Here is a 17,597-nt window from a genome sequence, read left to right on the forward strand (position 1 = left end):
GCGGCGCACCTCTACATCGTCCCCAAAATGAGGTGCTGGTGCCTACTTCTTCTTTTGGCTGGTCGTGTTCTTGGGCAACTCGCGGGTGTAAGGCAAGAAATCCCGTCCGCCCATGTACGGCTGCAAAGGAGGCGGGATCTTGAGCCCCTCTGGCGTCTGCCAGTTCTCGACGACGCAGCAGAGTGCTCTCTCGGTAGCGCAGAGCGTGCCGTTGAGCATGTGCACAAACGTCTGCTTGGTGTCACCAGGCTTCTTGAAGCCGCAACGCACGTCCAGGCGTCTCGACTGGTAGTCTGTGCAGTTAGAGCACGAGACCAACTCCTTGTACTCGCCCTGGAAGGGGAACCACGCTTCCAAATCGTACTTCATCGCAGCGGCGTTGTTGAGCGCACCAGACACGATGGCAACCACGTGGTAGGGCAGTTGGAGCGACTGGTAGAACTCCTCGGAGTTGGTGAGCATTTGTTCGAGCATGTCCCAGGACGAGGCCGGGTCGGTGATGCAGAACTGCTCGATCTTTTCGAACTGGTGCACGCGGAAAATACCCCAGGTATCCTTGCCGTGCGAACCGGCTTCTTTGCGGAAACACGTCGAGTAGCCGGCGTAGCGGATGGGCAGCTGCTTGGCGGGCTCGGTGAACACCTCGTCGGAATGAAGCGCAGAGATGGGCTGCTCAGAAGTGGCGATCAGGTACTTGTCATCTTCGTCGCCTGTAACCTTGTAGAGCTCCTCGTCAAACTGGTCGAGCTGAGCCGTCTTTGCCATGACCTCCTTGCGCATCATGAAGGGGGTCATGATCTTTTTGTAGTTCTTCTTGCGCAAGAAGTCCAAGCCGTAGTTGATGAGCGCCTGGTTGAGATCGACACCGTCTCCCGTAAGGAAGAAGCCACGGTGGCCCGAGATCTTGGTTCCGCGCTCGGTGTCGAACAGCTCGAGACGGTACATGACTTCGTGGTGGCTGAGGATTCCCTCCTTCTTCTCAACCTGGGCGTTGGGACCGTCTGGGTGCCATTTGCGAATTTCTGCGTTGTCGTCTTCGGTGTTGCTGATGGGCACCTTGTCGCCGACAATGTTGCCGATCTGCATGGCTTTGGTCTTCATCTCGTTCTCGGCGGCGACGACGCTGGGCTTGAGCTCGTTGACCTTGGTGTCGAGCTCCTTCTTCTTGGCCATCTGCTCATCGGCATTCTCCTTTGCTTTGCGGAGCTTGGTGATCTCGGCCTGGACGGCGTTGACGTCTCGACGGGCAACGTCGAGGTCCTTTTGCAGCGAAACCCAGTTCTTGTAGAGGGCGAGTACCTCATCGACGAGTTCCTCGGAAGCATTGCGCTTCTTCTGCGAGTCCTTGACGAGTTGTGGGTTGCCGCCCTTGTCGGGCTGGAGGAGTAGGAGGTCGATCATTGTTGCGTGCGAATCGAGTGTCGTGGTGAGATGGGTAAGGACGAGGGAGCAAGAGCACTTTCTTTCGAGTCAGAACACGAAACTGACACGCACAGCCAGTTCTCTCTATCTTTCTCAGCGTCCAAGCGCGTTTCTTCCTGCGCTTTCTTAGCATTTAGTGTCCCAAATGTCGAGTCGACGAAATCTATCACTGCGAGTTCGGTCCGCCAAAAAAAATGGATTTCTGAGAAAACCTGTTACCGTTTTCGAGATTTCGACTGGGCCATGAAGCCGATTTTTGTGCCACTTTGGAAGAAAAAAGATCGCGCCGTTCGATCAACTTGCTCGCTGACCACCATCACCATCTCTCTACGGATAGTCATCGTGTCACACCATGTCTGTCTTCATCGACCTCCCTTACGAGCTCTCGGCTACTCCTGCCGGCTTCAAGCCTGGTCAGTCGTCCGCCTCCACCCTCTCGGCCCCCACCCCTCGCGTCCTTCAACCTGTTGGTCCTGCTTTCCTCGCCCACAAGCGACGACAGCTTAACAACCTCTCGTTTGCTGACGACGACAAGATCATCGCCGACTCGCTCGCTGCCGCTGCCGCCGCCGCTGCTGCCAACGGTGATGATGATGCCGGTGTCGGCGAGGAGGACGAGTCCGAGGAGCTGCTCGCCCGCGACCCCAAAGAGTGGAAGACGCAGGACCACTACGCCGTGCTCGGTCTCTCGGCGCTGCGATGGAAGGCCACCCAGGAGCAGATCAAGATTGCTCACCGCAAGAAGGTGCTCAAGCACCACCCCGACAAGAAGGCCGGCTCCTCGGGTCTCACGTCGGACGACTCGTTCTTCAAGTGCATCGCCAAGGCGCACGAGATTCTCAGCCACCCCGAGAAGCGTCGCCAGTTTGACTCGGTCGACGAGTCGATCGATGATGAGGCCGTTCCCACGGGTAAAGAGCCCGCCGACCAATTCTACGCCCTCTGGGGTCCCGTCTTCGAGCGCGAGGGCCGCTTCTCTGAACCCAAGAACGGCCCCGTGCCCCAGCTCGGCGATGCCAACTCGACCCGTGAGCAGGTCAACGAGTTCTACGACTTCTTCTACAACTTTGACTCGTGGCGTTCGTTCGAGTACCTCGACAAGGAGATCAACGAAGGCTCGGACAACCGCGACGACAAGCGATACACCGAGAAGAAGAACCGCAACGAGCGCGCCCGCAGAAAGAAGGAGGACAACGCCCGCCTGCGCAACCTCGTCGACAAGGCCCTCTCCGTCGACCCGCGTATCAAGCAGTTCAAGGCTGACGACAAGGCCGCCCGCGAGGCCAAGAAGAACAAGGGTCGTCCCGGTGCCAACGGTGCCGCTGCCGTAGACCCGCGCAAGGCCGCTGAGGACAAAAAGAAGGCCGAGGAGGAGGCCAAGCTCAAGGCTGAGCAGGAGGCCAAGGCTGCCGAGCAGGAGAAGTCTGCCAAGGCCGACGCCAAGAAACAGAAGGAGGCGGCGAAAAAGGCTATCAAGAAGGAAAAGAAGGCGCTCAACAAGCTCATCACCGACAACAACTACTTCCAGGCTGCTGGCGCCCCGACCCCGCAGGTCATCGAGGCCCAGCTCAACGAGCTCGACTCGCTGTGCGAGAAGCTCGAGGCGGTCAAGCTGGCCGAGTACAGGAAGAAGGCCGAGGCTGCGTCCGGTGCTGAGGCCATCAAGGCCGAGTTTGCCAGTGCTGCCAAGGAGGCTGGCATCGGTGCTTCCGCTTTCGCTTAATCGCGCCCCTCTTTCCCATTCGTGCTGGTTAAGGCGACAGTAGATCAACGTCGTGTTCCTGTCATAGATCGCTCGCTCATCTCTTTTGGCAATGAATAGATGCCTCGAACCCTCAGTGATGTGTGCCGTGCAACTGGATCGCCCTCGTCTTTCTTCCCAGTGTGTGCGATCAGCCTCAAGATTCTCGACGATGTGAACTCGCACACCGTTCGTTCCATACCAATCCAAGGTTCGCCTTCACGCACGGATACAGACAGATGGTTTTCAGAAGAGATGCTTATTTTGTGCGTGTGTAGTGTGAGTGTGCGTGAAAGAGGGACTGGTCCGCTACCTCTTTCGATGACAAGTGATGCGCGCGCTCTAGAGAGCGGCAGGGTGAGGGAGAAAAAGTACAGCGTTGACATTGAAGGGGGTCAACTTTTTTCAGAAGGCATCTACGACACCTTCAAGAAACCGGAAGGGTTGTTGGCGAGCACTTGCAAAGGAAGTCGAACGACATCCTCCGCATAACTTGCCCAGCCACGAAGTGAATGGAAAAGGAAGCGAGGGGAGAAGGAGAGGAGGAAGCTTAGAAGACAAGGGCGGCGTTCTTCTGCTTCTTGTCACCACCGAGCTCGAAGTGCTTGCATCGCTTGAGCGCAACGTGCGAGCGGTACTTGCACTGGGTGCACTCGAGACGGAGCACAACCTTCTTGGTGGTCTTGGCCTTCTTGTGGAAGACGGGCTTGGTCTGACCACCGTAACCCTTCTGCTTCCTGTCGTAACGACGCTTACCCTGAGCGTACAGCGAAGCCTTACCAGTCTTGTACTGGGTGATCTTGTGAGGGCTGTGGCATCGAGCAGAGACACGAGATGGGATATTCAAAGGTCAGTCACTTGTTGCCCATAGTGCGGCAACGTTGATTGCCAGCGATGCGCAGCAACTCCAATGGCAGATCTTCCCAAGCTTGCAGGACATAAAGAAATCCAACATGGTCGTCCTGCCTACTTGCAACTTGCTACACTCCAACGCTGTCCGCTGCCTACTTTCTCCAGCGCCGACCTCCTAAGCCGATGGTCTTCGCCCTTGGCAAAGTTGTTGCCGTTCCCTGACTTTCACGTCATGCCAGATCCTGTACAGTACGGCAGTGACTAGAGACGACTAGCCGTCTCTGTATATCCTTGCGCTTTGGCCATGATTTGCTGTTCCATGCCGAGTGTCTCCCCGCCACGATGTACATGTCCTGTCCTGTCCATTGTCTTCCGCGGTGATAGCAAAACGCTTTGACGATCCAACATGATGCTGCGCCTCGTCTGTTCGATCCAAATGCTGCTGCTGCATATAGGTGGCGTGCAATGTCCATGCTGTCCACGATTTGGAATGTCTGCTGTCCTGCCGTCATTTGAACGTGTGCTGCTACTGCTGGTACGCCTTTCTGCATGTCTGCCGCTGGTCCGAAGCTGGTTGTGCTATGGCATTGCTGCTGGTTGTCGAAGTGAAACTCACGTGTGCTTCTTGCAGGGCTTGCCCTTGCAGTAAGTCCTGCGGGTCTTGGGAACGTTGACCATTTTTCTATAGTGCAAAAAGTGCAAAAGTTGGGATGATGATGGTGGAATAGGATGATGAGGATTAGGACCGAATTCGAAAGAAACGTGTGCGTTGCTGCTGGAATACTGGGTGGTGACGAGCCGTGCTGCTTGTCTGATCCTAGCTCCAAGAACCTCCAAACTGAATTGGAAGTAGAAACTGTGGGTCTGTTTGGACAGAAGTGCTGCGTGGTCGACGGTTGCCTTTGCTACGAGTGTCGTTGCTTTGTCGTCGTGGTCGGCATAGAGTGGCGATAGATGGTGCAGAGATACTTACGCTATTCAGGGGTGACTTGAGGATTGGTGGAGAAAGGTCAAGTGAACGGTAGCGTTGGCGCGTTGCGGATGATGGCGAGCACACCGCTGCCTCTCGCATAGTTCTCCGCTCAGCGCAGCGCAGTGCCTAGCCAGCTGGAAGCAAACAGCCTATGGTCAGTCTTCTCTCAGCCCGTCTTGACACCTGCTTCCTGTGAGCGTAGCCTGTCTTTGGCGCACTTTTCAACAAGACTGCGCTCTGCAGTTGCAAATCGTTCCAAGGCCTCCCCCGTATGCAGACTAGCCAACAGCGGAAAGGGCAGTGACTGTGAGAGCGCCTGCTGATCTTGGAAGCGCGTTTTAACGCATTTCGAAAATTTCAATTCATCCGCCCTCCCTCTTCAGCTTTTGTATCACGTGTATGGTACCTCGGCCGAGAATCTGACATCGACTTGCCCTCCCTCTTCTCTATCGGTTTGTTGCTCCCTCTTCCCGAATGATCAACCTTTGGCGACGCCATGCTAGAAATAAACATGCCTTGTACGTATTGACTCACTTGACATACCCTCATCGATCGATAAAGCGCCGAGCAGGAGGTGATATAGGATTGGGTCGAAGTGTGTTAGAAGTCAATCAGTCACGTGCACATGTCTCCATGCGAATCAAATTTTATTGGATTCAAATTGTGCTATCAAGAGACGGGCTAGCAACCGCCAGAAATTTCAGACTCACAGCGAGAGCCACTCAGCCAAGGTAGAATCAATGGAGGACTCACCCATCTAGAATGGCAAAGTCAGGAAACGCAGAGGCAAGAAGGATCTCGTCGAACAGAGCGTGCCGGCAGTCCTTGAGTCAGTCAGTCGGTCGATCGGTCTGTCGGTCAGAGAGCGCTGAGCAAGCCCGTGACCGAGTTGGGTGGGAGCCAGTCGAGTTGGAGGTTGTGTTGTCGCTGACATTCGCTCGTCGATCTCCACCACGCCCATCACCATCATCTCAAGAACGTAAGTAGATACCGACATTCTGCTAGCAGCAGTATCATCAGCATCCGCACAGCCATCCGCATCCATTGCCATCGCCGGAACGCACCACTGCCGTCCAACAGCAGCCTCCAATTCCGACTTTACAGCACGAAAGGTTGGTGTCCTCTACGGTGCTCCATGCAGGGTGTCCTACATATCCTGTGCGTCAGCGCACGCCGCACCATTGTCACACATTTCATCGCAGACAGCATTCCTTTGGACAGTCATGTGCAAAGGACGAGTCGAAGTCGACTCAGCTTGGTGTCTATGGGGGCGAACGAGCTTGGAGCAACGAAGAATCCCCTGCAGATGAGCAGCGTTGGACAAGTTCGGCTGGAGCCGATGCCCCTTTGGCGAATGCTTGTTGACTGCACGCGACTATGGAAGACCACCACCGGAGACAGTCTTGGCTTACGTAGCGACAATCATCGGTGGTCAGGCACGATTCTGTAGCACCTCCCGACAAGTTCAGATCAAGTCCGACTTCACACCACGCCATACCGAAAAAGCGGATGCGATGATTGCTCCAGCATCCGACTCTCAGACGATCAGCCTGGCTGACAAACCGCCAACCTTTGTTTCTCTCCATCATCTCCGCTTTCCAGATCATACACAATGCCTGCTTCTTTCAAGCGTTACGTTGAGGTTGGCCGTGTCGTCCTCGTCGAGGAGGGCCCCTCCGCCGGCCAGCTCGCTGTCATTGTCGAGATCATCGACCACAACAGGGTAAGTTTTCTCCTTCCGCAGACACTACACGACATCGAATACCGAGCGAATACCGAGGAGCAGGGGAACACGTAGCAGGGGTAACGTCAGCTGGGCACCGTGATTACGTCGCGACAGGACAGCCGATGATCAGGCCGACAACCAGCACGGAAAGCATGTTGGAGGCAAGCTTGAGTCGCAGAAAGGGATGCGCAGGACAGGAAGTCGCCCTTAACATGCACGAGCCTCACGCATCACACATGGACCCGGATCAACTGTAGTCACGGCACCACGTCCGTCCGGACCGCGAACCGTTTCAGACATGACTACGCTGGCCTAAGACGCACGGATTATTTAGGGGACAGAAGGACCATGTCTCGACAAGCTCGTCATGCAATTACCGAGACTAACGGCGGAGCAACAGCGATCCAGAAGAAGGAAACGGTCGAACCTTGCATTGGACCATTCGATGTCGTCGTGTTTTAAGACCTCCACGAGGTTTCTATCGGATTGCTCGCTGACCTTTTGTCTCTTCACTTTGCTCTCCATTGATCAACAACAGGCAATCATCGACTCTCCCTCGACCGGTGTCGCCCGCCAGGTGTTCGCCTTCAAGCACCTCACCCTCACCAAGCTCACCGTGCCCGGTTTCCCCCGTGGTGCCGGCTCGCCCATCGTCAAGAAGTTCTTCGACAAGGCTGGTGTTGCCGAGAAGTGGGCCGCCTCGGGCTGGGCCAAGAAGCGTGCTGCCATCAAGACCCGCCGCTCGCTCTCGGACTTTGACCGATTCAACGTCATGCTCCTCAAGAAGCAGCGCCGCAGCGTCCTCTCGCCCGCTGTCAAGAAGGCCTCTGCTTAAACTTTGACTGGTTTGAGCAGTGTCTTTTCTTCTTGATTCGGTCCCGGTTCTCTCTTGCAGCATTCATCCCCTTCTCCATACATACACTTGAAACGATGCTAGAAAGCAAGAACCTCTTGTCCTCTTGATGCTCTCTGCAGTCTCAAGCTAGCCCAGCACAAAGCATGGATCGACGACTCGGTGACTGTCTATGCTCTTCCCCCTCGTCTCTGGGGCAGTCCCGAGTCCTTTTCCTTTTTCCTTGTCGTCGATCCATGTGCAGACTTGGCGGCGACTGATACCAAATGTAGAGAGACGTCGTTCACTCATATGAGGCACAGACGCCTGCTTCCTTTCATTGTTTTCCACACACTCACACGACACCATGTACTATGCATTATCCCATTTTTGCGCTCCTTACAGTAACGAGGGGGAACCCAAAAAATCAACACGACCATCTTTCCCGTCCATCCTTGTCATGTCTGTGCTTGTCGCGAGGCTGTGTATGTGAGCATGGAGGCACAGGAGCCGAATTTAGAGGGCTCAGTGACATCGAGTGGCTCGAAAGTATGTGGCCCGCTGCGAGCAAAGAACGTGGACACGTCGTCCGTCGAACTTCCTTGCACAGCTGGAAAGGAAGCTACGACGGTAATTGAGGGCCTGCGACTTGCACCAGACAAGAGAAAGACTCGGAAGTCGATTGCCGTCGTTGCGCCGCGCTAGGTCGATGACCACGCGCGCCCACCGTCGTCCTCCGCGGGCAAGGCTCGAGCGTGGTCTGGAAGACGTATACACACGCTTTTTAACGCAGATCACAGTGTGCGAGCGAGCATCATTATCGCTGAAGCAGCTCTTCTCTCGGAAAGGAACGAGTCGGCTCATGTGCTTGATCTTGAACCAAAGGTGACCAGAGGCGAGAGAGCACGGGCTTGCTGCGCAAGGGTCTCGACGGTGTGCCTCGAACCAATTTGAAGCGTCGGAATTGGATTCGATGTAAGTTAAGCGAGCTGAGCCTCGTGCTCAATCCTCGAGGAAACCAAAACTCTAAAAGTGGCTGTCTGTCTGTCTGTCTGGCTGAATTAATCTTGAGGTCGGGAAGAGCGGGAGAGGCGACCTGACACGGACGTTTGCGCAGCTGGTTCATTGTGCACTGTGCTGCCTGCTCAGCTCGGGCTCCCGTTGAACGGCCCACTTTGCGCGTGGACCGGGGCCTCATCGTGATTGTGTTTGACTGTTGCAACCACTTCTCGTTCATCTCAGCCCTCCTTCCTCTCTCTCCTTCTCTTTGCTCGATCTTCCCCTTCCATCTTTCGTAGCATCCTTGACCTCCGTCGCTTGGTTCAACCCCAGACGCCTGGTCAGCTACAACGGTCGCCTCCTCTCTCTTTTCATCTTCATCTTCATCTTCTTGAGGCTCCCCCGCACTTTGCTCGGCATTCGTCTTCGCTCTCGGTCTCGGCTTTTCGTTCTTCACGGCATACATTATCAACCACTTGTCGCTTTCATTCTCTGTCCTCTCGTCAGCATCTACCCTTTGCATTACTCCCCTCTGGATATCGCCATCGACCTTCGGACATCGTCAAGCAACTCTCGTGTGGACAGCACTTCGGAAACGCTCTTTCCCTCACACCTGGCCTCCGCCTTGGATTCGGCATGCAGCTGCCTTGAGCATCCTCTTTAGCGCTCCTCCCTCGGTCGCCGCTCCCAATTGCTACTCTTGGACTTTGAACATAACCATCGTCGCTCCCTCTCGCAGCTGCTTTTCGGTTCGATATGGCCAATCCACTTCACCCTGGCAATCACTCGCGCTCCTCGGCTGCCGCCGCTTCTTCTGCCTCCTCATCCTCGTCCTCATCCTCGCCCTCATCCTCATCCGTCGTCCCCGGCCTACGCGGAGGCTCGTTTGCTACCTCCACATCTAAATACGCCAAGCCTTCCGTTGAATACGACCCCTCCTTCCATCCCGGCCTGCTCAACCTCGGAAACACCTGCTTCCTCAATTCAGTTCTGCAGGCCATTGCCAACACACGCGACTTTCGCCTGCTCATTCAAGGACCACCCATTTCAGCTGCCTATTCGGAGGACAAGCCGCCATCATCACCACCTGCTGCCGCCCCCCTCCTCTCGGCTCGGCACACCCAATGGCCAAACCGAGCTCAGAGCCCGGCACTGCGTGTGAGCGATGGCGAGCACGGTCGTCGCATCCATCACACACCAAGCCCAAGCGGCAGCCTCGATGCATCCTTGGCATCGCTCAACACACTTCCAGCCCATGACCCTATCGCCACCATTAAACCGGGCAAGATGCCCTTGCCTCCTGTGGCCACTACTCCACCTCAGTCCAGCCTCCCTCCTTCTACTCCCGCCTACGAGCCCGACGTGCATGATCTGCCGCTCAACACAGCTTTTCGTCACGTTCTCGAGAAGTTTTGGACAGACGGCCACAAGTCTCGTGCCTCGGTCAATGTCAACCCAAAACGTCTCTTGAATCAGATTGGAAAGAAGTACGATCAATACCTCGAATACGGACAGCAGGACGGACATGAGCTCATGCGCCACCTCCTCGACGCTTGCCGCATGGAGGAGCTTGACGTCATCAAGAAGATGCGTCCACCACCCAACAAGAAGCCCAAGAGCGACAGTGCCTCCACCGCGTGTTCCACAGCTGCAGCAACAGCAGCACAAGCTCGGCTCACCCCGGCCGATCTGGAGAATGGCCAGATCGTTGCGCACACGACCGAGGCTACGGCCCCACTGCCCACCGAAGAGCAATTGTTACCCTTCCTCGATCTGCTCTTTTGCGGCAAACTCGCTAGCATGGTCGTCTGCGAAGGCTGCAAAAAGGTCTCGCACACCTACGAAGACTTCTACGACATCAGTCTCAGTCTGCGCGACGATGCCAACAATCCAAAATCGCGCAAACGAGATCGCCTTCGCAGCATGGCCGACCGTTGGAGGAAGGCCACCCAAGGCAGAACGATCATGGATCGCAAGGCGGCTGCCGCCGCCACCGCTGCCGCTGCCCTCGCCTCCAACTCACCCACGCCCGTCGGCACCCCACGCTACAGCGAGACCGAGGCCAGCGATGCAGACTCGACCGCCCTTAAACGCAAAAAGTCCGTTGGCTTGCTCTCGCCCGACGAAGGGGTTGGGGGTCACTTCCAGCTGCGCACACGCGGTCTGCGTAGGGGTGGGGGACGTCATGAGAAGCTTGGTGCCACCTCGGGTAGTGAGATGGAGCCCGATTTTCCAGACATGGCTTCTTTGTCATTGGCGCCCTCTGCTGCTTCGCGTCCCTACGTCGACTCGGCCCCCGCATCTGCCGGCGAAGACAACGGAGATGCGCGTACGGGAACCAGAGTGGCTAGGATGCTCGGCAGCGCTGCTGGTGCAGCTGATGTCAGCAGTCGCGAGACGAGCCCGAATCCGTCGATCGGCGGCCGTATTGCTGCACCTCCGTTCGCTGCTGGCATGCGACCGCCGATGCGCACCGCCAAGTCTTCCTCTCATCAATCGGCATACATCGCCCGCATCATGGCCGACGACCCGGCCAGCAGCCACGCCGATCCAGCTGCCCCTCGCAAAGCAGGCGCGCCCTCGCCACTCTTCGACGCGGTCGCTGCCGCTGCCGCTGCACAGGGCAAACCCCTCCACGGCTTTTTCCGCTCCGTCGGTGCAGGTGCCCGAGGCCGCGACCCGGCCGCCGAACTGGAGCCGAATCCAAAATCGCATGGCGCCAAACGACGTCACAAGATGCGCGAGGAGCAGTCCGCCACTGGGTTGGTCGCCTCGCTCCGCCAATTCACCAGCGTCGAGGTGCTTGACGGTGACAATAGCTTTGCTTGCAAGAACTGCTGGCGCCTGGCCAACCCACCCAACGCGCAGGAGCGTGATCAGATCCGTCGACGGCGCAGACGCAAAGGTGTGGCTGTCGCCGAGGTCGACGATGAAGAAGGTAGCGAGCCGAGCAGTTCGGATGGCGAGTCGGACCGAGAGCAGCCAAAAGCCACGCAAAAGCAGACGTCTGTCGTTGCCGCGGGCGATGAGACGTTGATCGCCCAGCCCATGAGCAAGGGCGTTTCGACTTCGACAAGTCAGAGCACACTAGCGAGCAGCAGCGTGGACTCGATCATGACCGGGTCCAGCGCATCGCATCCTTCGCAGCAGCGATCCGATATTCCGACCATATCCATGACCTCGGTCGATGCATCGGCGGACGAGCCCAAGTCGCAACAATCGCACAACGGCGTCGTGGCCAGGGACTACGCTGGGTCTGCGTCTCCATCTACGCCATCGTCGAATGGCAGCAACGGAATGCTGATGCAGCAGAAGAGAGGCTCCGAATCGAGCCTGAGCAGCGTCGAAGGCGCCGGGCGCGAACGCGATCGTCTTGCACCCAGCAACGGGTACGACACGGGCACCGAGACCGATATGTCTGGCTTCTCTACCGGCTTGGACGAATCGAATGCTTCGACTGGCGAGGGCACCGACACGGAAGCTGAAGGCGAGGGTGCAAAGAAGATTCCGGGTGTTGAGCGAAGTGGTCCAAAGCGATCCGCCCAGAGTCTGCCTCGACGTGCGCTCAAGCGCTATCTCATCGCATCAGCACCACCGGTACTCATCTTCCACCTAAAGCGGTTCCAGGCGACGGGACGCGGGTTCGTGTCGGGTCTTGCTGGTTTCAAAAAGATCGACGACCAGGTGACCTTCCCGGAGTATCTCGATATCACGCCCTGGCTTGCCCCGCCGAGAGAAGACTACGATCGACGTGGACGTCTCAAGGCTTCGAGCGATCCGCTTGCGATCCGAAAGCGCGCAGAAGAGGAGGCTATCCAGGCCGGTATCGATTCGCGTCGAGTCAAGGTAGAAGTGTCTAATGAGCGTGGCGCCAAGGCTCATCGCAAAGGGCTGCATGCAGGAGATGGAAATGGCAAGAAGCACGGTATGTGGTCGTGGTACCTGAGCGGCGAGCATCGTGGTGCTGCGTCTGGAGGTCGAGCTACTGCGAATGGCGGTGGAGGAGGAGATTTGGACGAAGGTCCCAAAGTGCATTCTTCCAACGGGCACGAGATTGTTCCGTCGGTGATTCGCAGGCCCAAGACCGAGTATCGGCTGTATGCGGTGATCGTGCATCAGGGCTCGCTCTCGGCTGGTCACTACACAGCGTATGTGCTGTCGGACAGGATCAAGTTGAAGGAGGGTGTCAAGGAGATGGTGGCTCGCTCTGCGCCCACTAGTCGAACCAACACGCCTGCTCCCTTGAGTGGAAGCGCAGCAGCGGCAGCAGCTGGAGGTGGTGCGAATGGGGGAGGAGGTTTAGGACAATTCTTCTTGGGAGGCAAACCGTCGCGATCTAACGCAGCCTCGCCCGCACCTGCGCCTATTCGCCCGGCCTCGGCAGCACCCGCCGCGTCATCGTCGCTCGCCATGAAGGGCATGATATCGTCGAGCAGTGTTTCGGGCTCGTCGTCGAACGACATTGCGCCGCAGACGTCGATCTCTTCGCTCGGTTCCACAGCATCCACAGCAAGCGAGAGCGAGTCGGCTGCTGCCGCTGGCTCGCAGGGACCCAAACTCGTGCGACCTCGACCGCAACTCAAACCCATGGCCAGCTGGGATAGTCTGGACGAACTCGAGCAAACGCATGCGCAATCGAACGGTGCCGTCAATGGTAGAGCTCCCCCGATCACGGCGAGTGCATCGACGCCGCTCGAGCCGACGCCTGCTGTGGCTACGGTGGCGAGCCATAACAGTAACGCCCATCGGCATGTGGGGGATGGTGCGACCGCGGGTACGCGGGCGACGGAGGCTAGAGATGGGGCGGACGAGGATGATGATGATGTGGATCCGAGACACAGGGACGATGGGCGGAGGTGGGTGTATACATCGGATACGATCGTGCGTGCGGCGACGATTGATGAGGTGCTCAAGGCCAAGGCGTACATGTTGTTTTACGAGCGGCTGTGAGCAATGTAGAAACGCACGATGTAACGGAAACCATGGAAGACATCTTCTTTTCTTTTCTGCAAACAATATTGTACAGAGTGGACCGAATGTGTTGATGACGAGTGTGAACGAGCATAGATGCGAAGTTAGAGGAAGTCGTACGGTCGATCGACGTCCATTTTTTTCTGCGGCTGCTCCTGGTGCTGCGGCCCATCGGGACCAAGAGAGGAAAGATTCTCGTACTCCGCTCGCCACCTCGTGCTGCCAAGGTAGAGACTCTTCTTGCACGGCTGGGCGCTCGCCTTCGCCTGTGCCTCCAACATGGCCGCTTTCAGACTCGCTAGCACAGCCGGCGATCGCTCGCCTTCCATCACAGCAGCAGCAGCAGCGGGCAACGGCGACGGCAGCATAAGAAACCTCGACCCGCCTGCATCGACCTCGACCGAGGTGGATGCCACGAGCGAGGGGATGTGAGAGGAGGTGTGGTGCAGGGCGGCTGGGTGGAAGCGGACGGTTTTGAGGGTTGGTCTAGCCGGCGAGGAGAGGGTGGTGTCCGTGGTTGTGAGGACCGGTGTGGGCGTGGAGAACAGGTGCGTGTTGGTGTTGTTGGGAGGAGGAATGTCGAGGGTGTATACGGAGGACGTGGAGCGAGTGGAGCAGGTGGAAGTCCGTGACTGGGGTGGTGTGGCGGCAGCCTGAGGGATGATGAGGGGTGGAGGGATCGGTGAAGCGGTCTTCTCGTTTGAACCAGCAGCAGCAGGTACGGCTACTGGTGATGCTGGTGGAAGGGGCTTGGCCCTGGAGCTGACAATAGCGGACGGTAATGGCGGAACGAAGATCGACATTGGAGGTTGTTCGAGCTGCGCTTTATCGACTACTTTTCCCTGCTCGGTTTTGTTCGCTTGCCGCTCCTCGAGCTTCTTCGACACAGCTTTGCCCGCCATTCCCAAGAGGTCTATCAGCTTCCCTACTTGACGCTTCCCTCCATCCTTCGCCTTGGTTGCGCTAAGCCCGGTCGGCAGAGGAAGCGCGTCCACAACCCTTTCGGCGTTCGCCTTCGCCTCTGCCAACTTCTCCAACTTCTCCGCCACATCCCGCTTCCACCCCATCGGGCTCCGCACCACTTTGGCTTTCGCTCTCCACACCACCCCCACTGCGACATTTAAGACGCCTGTAATGGCAAGCACCCAATTGCTCACCTCGGCAAACTCCCCCGTATCGCCTCTGCTCAACGCGTCTGCCGCAACGAGCACCAACAGCACGCCCAGGAAACCCGTGCCCCAGTTCGGGCCGAGAAAAGGGAGCGTGTTCTTGAACAGCCGGTGGAGCAATGGGATCGGCAGAGACAGCTCGGACAGGAGCACGGTCAAGAGGACGAGGGTGAGCGAGACGTGGTTCAGGGTCGACCAGAACACGCCCAGGAACGTGGTTGGGATGTCCGTGGTTGAGTAGTAGGGCGCCGGAGGGGAAGAGGAGGTTGAGGAGGAAAAGGCAAGGAGGGGCGGTGGGTAATGCTGGAAGTTGGTTCTGAGCGTGAGGATGGCAGAGGCAATGACGAGGGTGCAGCTGACAATGGTGAGAAGTCGGATGATATTCAAGAGGAACCAGCGTTGCAGGAAGGGTGGCAGGATCATTCTCGGGAAGCAGCTCTAATTGATGTGCTGCGAGAGATCTCGTTCTAGGCTTGAGGATGGTGAGCAAGTGTTCCAGCGACGTTGGTCAGGTAGAATGGAGAAACGACGGGCGGAGTTGATGGTCGAGAAGCAAACGGTCAACGCAGCAGTTTGAAGAGACGCGAAACGAGAGCGAACTTCCAAGACTGCCGGCGGCCTCTGCCTTGGTGTGTGTGTCGACAAGGATCGCGCGTTGATTCAGCTCTGTCTGATGCTTCCAACGTGTCTCAGCGACAAAGGTGTTGACAGAAAGCCGGACAAAGGATTGTCGAGTTCAGACACGGACAAAGGGAAGACTCTCCCTCGATTGTTGATTGCGTAAGCATTGCGCCCACCTTGCTTGGCAGGAAGAGGCCGGCACAGTCAGACAGGTCGACAGCGGTGGGGGCGGAACAAAGGGACAGAGGGTGGCTTTGACGCCGAGCATCGACACAACAAAGGGGTTTGTGATCTAACAATTAAGATAAGGACCAAAATCAGAGAGGCTGTCGAGCAACGCACGGAAGTCGGATTTGCGCACGCTCGGACGATTTCGTCCTTCTCGCTCACCATCACCCGGCACTGGTACTATTCTTCATCTACCCTCGTGCTTCAGAAGTGGCAGTGACTGTCTACAGACGATCATGGCCTCCTCATCACGCACCCAGCTCCAGCCGCTCACGAGCGAGCAGCAAGAACTCATCATCAAGCAGCGCATGCAGGTCGACGAACGCACGCTCCGCCGACTTGTCAAAAAGCTCACCCTGCTCCTTGCAAGCAAAGACGCCGAATCCGTCTCGTCCTCCCGCCTATCATTCAAAGCCGACTTGGAGGCCTTCCGTTTGCAGCTGCTGCGGCTCTCGTCCATCGCGCACGGCACGTGCCAGGTCGAGGTTGCGAGCTACGCGGCAGAGCTCTCGGAGATCGAGGCTGAGCAGCAACAAACGCAGGGACGGATCGATGCGCTCAAGCAGAAGCTGCAGGACGTGCGGCGCGAGAGGAAGAACAAGCTGGAGTACGACGTGGTTGCGGGCGAGATTGTGAAGCTGCCAACGAGGAAGGAGTTGGAGGAGTCGTTGGGTCGGCTGAGCGATCAGTTGCATGGCGTCAAGGCGGAGAGGGAGAAGTATGTCGATCTATCCAAGCGTGCAGCGCAGAGGATGGGCGTAGTGATTGAGGGACTGGGCGAGCTGCGGAATGATGTAGGCGAGGAAGTGGGTGAAAGGGAGAGGCGGGAGGTGGAGCGCGCGGACGGTGATGCCGACGATACAGCAGCTGCCGGCGGAGCAGTCGCGATCGGCGACGATGTGTCCGAAAGCGGTGCAGGAGCACGCAAGTCTCGGAGCAGAAAGCTCTCGGACGAACCAGAAGAAGGCGAGGAGGCGGAGGAAGGCGAGCAAGACAGCGCAGCTGCTGTCAGCAGAAGCGGCAGCTCCACTCCGCGAAGACCCGCCGCCGCACTCGAAGAAACTGTTCCGGCACTCAATCCCGCCGCACCGACGTTCCGACCGACGCTCACTGCTGGTACAGCGACGCGGCGCAAACGCGACTCGACCGCCGTCACAGGCTCGGACGAGGAGGGCGAGGTCGGAGACGGCAGTTCAGCAGCGGCGACCGCGTCGAACAGCAATACTCCGAGGAAGCGGCAGAGGACTGAGGAGGGGGAAGTCGGCGCCGCGGGCGAGAGCGAGGAGGAAGAGGGGAGCATTCAGCCGTCTGCTGCTGCGCCGGTGGTAGTTGAGGGTAGGCCCATTGCTCGAGCGGGGACCAAGCGTCGACGATGAATTGAAATGACACTTGATGCAGGCACGAGTGTGCGCAAGCGACGGGATGTGTGGCTCGTGTAGGCTGAGGACCTCCTTAAGCAGCGAGACAAAGAGGATGTGATTGAACTAATCATGGGTGAGATCGCCGATCCGATCGAGCTTCGACGGTGGGTTGTCATCCAAAGTTTGATTGGCCCGCTTCTCGTATGGCGGCAGGAGTGCTTCGCACCAGCAAAGTTATAGGAACAACTTGCTCTGGAACCAAAACGCATGCTCGAAAAGGAGGCGTCAAAAATAAACTTGAGAGTTTACTATTTTGTTAGATCACTGCCTTCTTCCGAATAGAGATGTACGCATCCCTCACCCTTCTCCTGTGCTATCCCAGCCAGCCGTTCGCTTCTAGCAAGAACAGGGCCAACTCGTCTCAAACCGTCATCGAGCGCCACGGACCGAATCACTCCAGTCAAAGGCTCCAGGGCTTCGCCGTCGCCAGGTCCTGTATCGCGGCGGCCAACGGACGCGATCCGGAGAGCTCCTCACCATCACACAACCATCACCATGCGTCGGTTCCCCCCTTCAACCACATTTCACCTTCTCAGTTGCCCGGACCTCACTGCGTTGAAGTGGATACGCAGTACGATTCTCAATGCATGGACCCAGACAACACTTCACAAAGCGAGACGTCTATGTGCCACAACGGGAAAA

The 17,597-nt window shown here is 57.4% G+C and overlaps 7 protein-coding genes across 7 annotated transcripts; 4 read left to right on the plus strand and 3 right to left on the minus strand.

Annotated features, from left to right (window-relative positions):
* Positions 1-42: 42 nt before the first annotated feature.
* Positions 43-1,401, minus strand: EX895_006344 (uncharacterized protein; the record flags this gene model as incomplete). Its single annotated transcript, XM_029886936.1, has 1 exon — positions 43-1,401. One exon carries the CDS (start codon positions 1,399-1,401, stop codon positions 43-45), a length of 1,359 nt encoding a protein of 452 aa, XP_029737249.1.
* A 720-nt stretch (positions 1,402-2,121) lies between these two features.
* On the plus strand, positions 2,122-3,145 carry EX895_006345 (uncharacterized protein; the record flags this gene model as incomplete). Its single annotated transcript, XM_029886937.1, has 2 exons — positions 2,122-2,207; positions 2,266-3,145. The coding sequence occupies 2 exons, from the start codon at positions 2,122-2,124 to the stop codon at positions 3,143-3,145; spliced, it is 966 nt and encodes a 321-aa protein (XP_029737250.1).
* A 568-nt stretch (positions 3,146-3,713) lies between these two features.
* On the minus strand, positions 3,714-4,693 carry EX895_006346 (uncharacterized protein; the record flags this gene model as incomplete). Its single annotated transcript, XM_029886938.1, has 2 exons — positions 3,714-3,972; positions 4,632-4,693. The coding sequence occupies 2 exons, from the start codon at positions 4,691-4,693 to the stop codon at positions 3,714-3,716; spliced, it is 321 nt and encodes a 106-aa protein (XP_029737251.1).
* A 1,907-nt stretch (positions 4,694-6,600) lies between these two features.
* EX895_006347 (uncharacterized protein) lies at positions 6,601-7,549 on the plus strand (the record flags this gene model as incomplete). Its single annotated transcript, XM_029886939.1, has 2 exons — positions 6,601-6,711; positions 7,253-7,549. 2 exons carry the CDS (start codon positions 6,601-6,603, stop codon positions 7,547-7,549), a joined length of 408 nt encoding a protein of 135 aa, XP_029737252.1.
* A 1,752-nt stretch (positions 7,550-9,301) lies between these two features.
* On the plus strand, positions 9,302-13,495 carry EX895_006348 (uncharacterized protein; the record flags this gene model as incomplete). Its single annotated transcript, XM_029886940.1, has 1 exon — positions 9,302-13,495. One exon carries the CDS (start codon positions 9,302-9,304, stop codon positions 13,493-13,495), a length of 4,194 nt encoding a protein of 1,397 aa, XP_029737253.1.
* Positions 13,496-13,620: 125 nt separating this feature from the next.
* On the minus strand, positions 13,621-15,108 carry EX895_006349 (uncharacterized protein; the record flags this gene model as incomplete). The annotated part of the gene is made up of 1 exon (XM_029886941.1): positions 13,621-15,108. One exon carries the CDS (start codon positions 15,106-15,108, stop codon positions 13,621-13,623), a length of 1,488 nt encoding a protein of 495 aa, XP_029737254.1.
* Positions 15,109-15,770: 662 nt separating this feature from the next.
* EX895_006350 (uncharacterized protein) lies at positions 15,771-16,910 on the plus strand (the record flags this gene model as incomplete). The annotated part of the gene is made up of 1 exon (XM_029886942.1): positions 15,771-16,910. The coding sequence occupies one exon, from the start codon at positions 15,771-15,773 to the stop codon at positions 16,908-16,910; it is 1,140 nt and encodes a 379-aa protein (XP_029737255.1).
* Positions 16,911-17,597: the final 687 nt, after the last annotated feature.

Source organism: Sporisorium graminicola, chromosome SGRAM_8 (assembly GCF_005498985.1).
Source record: "Sporisorium graminicola strain CBS 10092 chromosome SGRAM_8, whole genome shotgun sequence".
Taxonomy (NCBI): Eukaryota; Fungi; Basidiomycota; class Ustilaginomycetes; order Ustilaginales; family Ustilaginaceae; genus Sporisorium; species Sporisorium graminicola.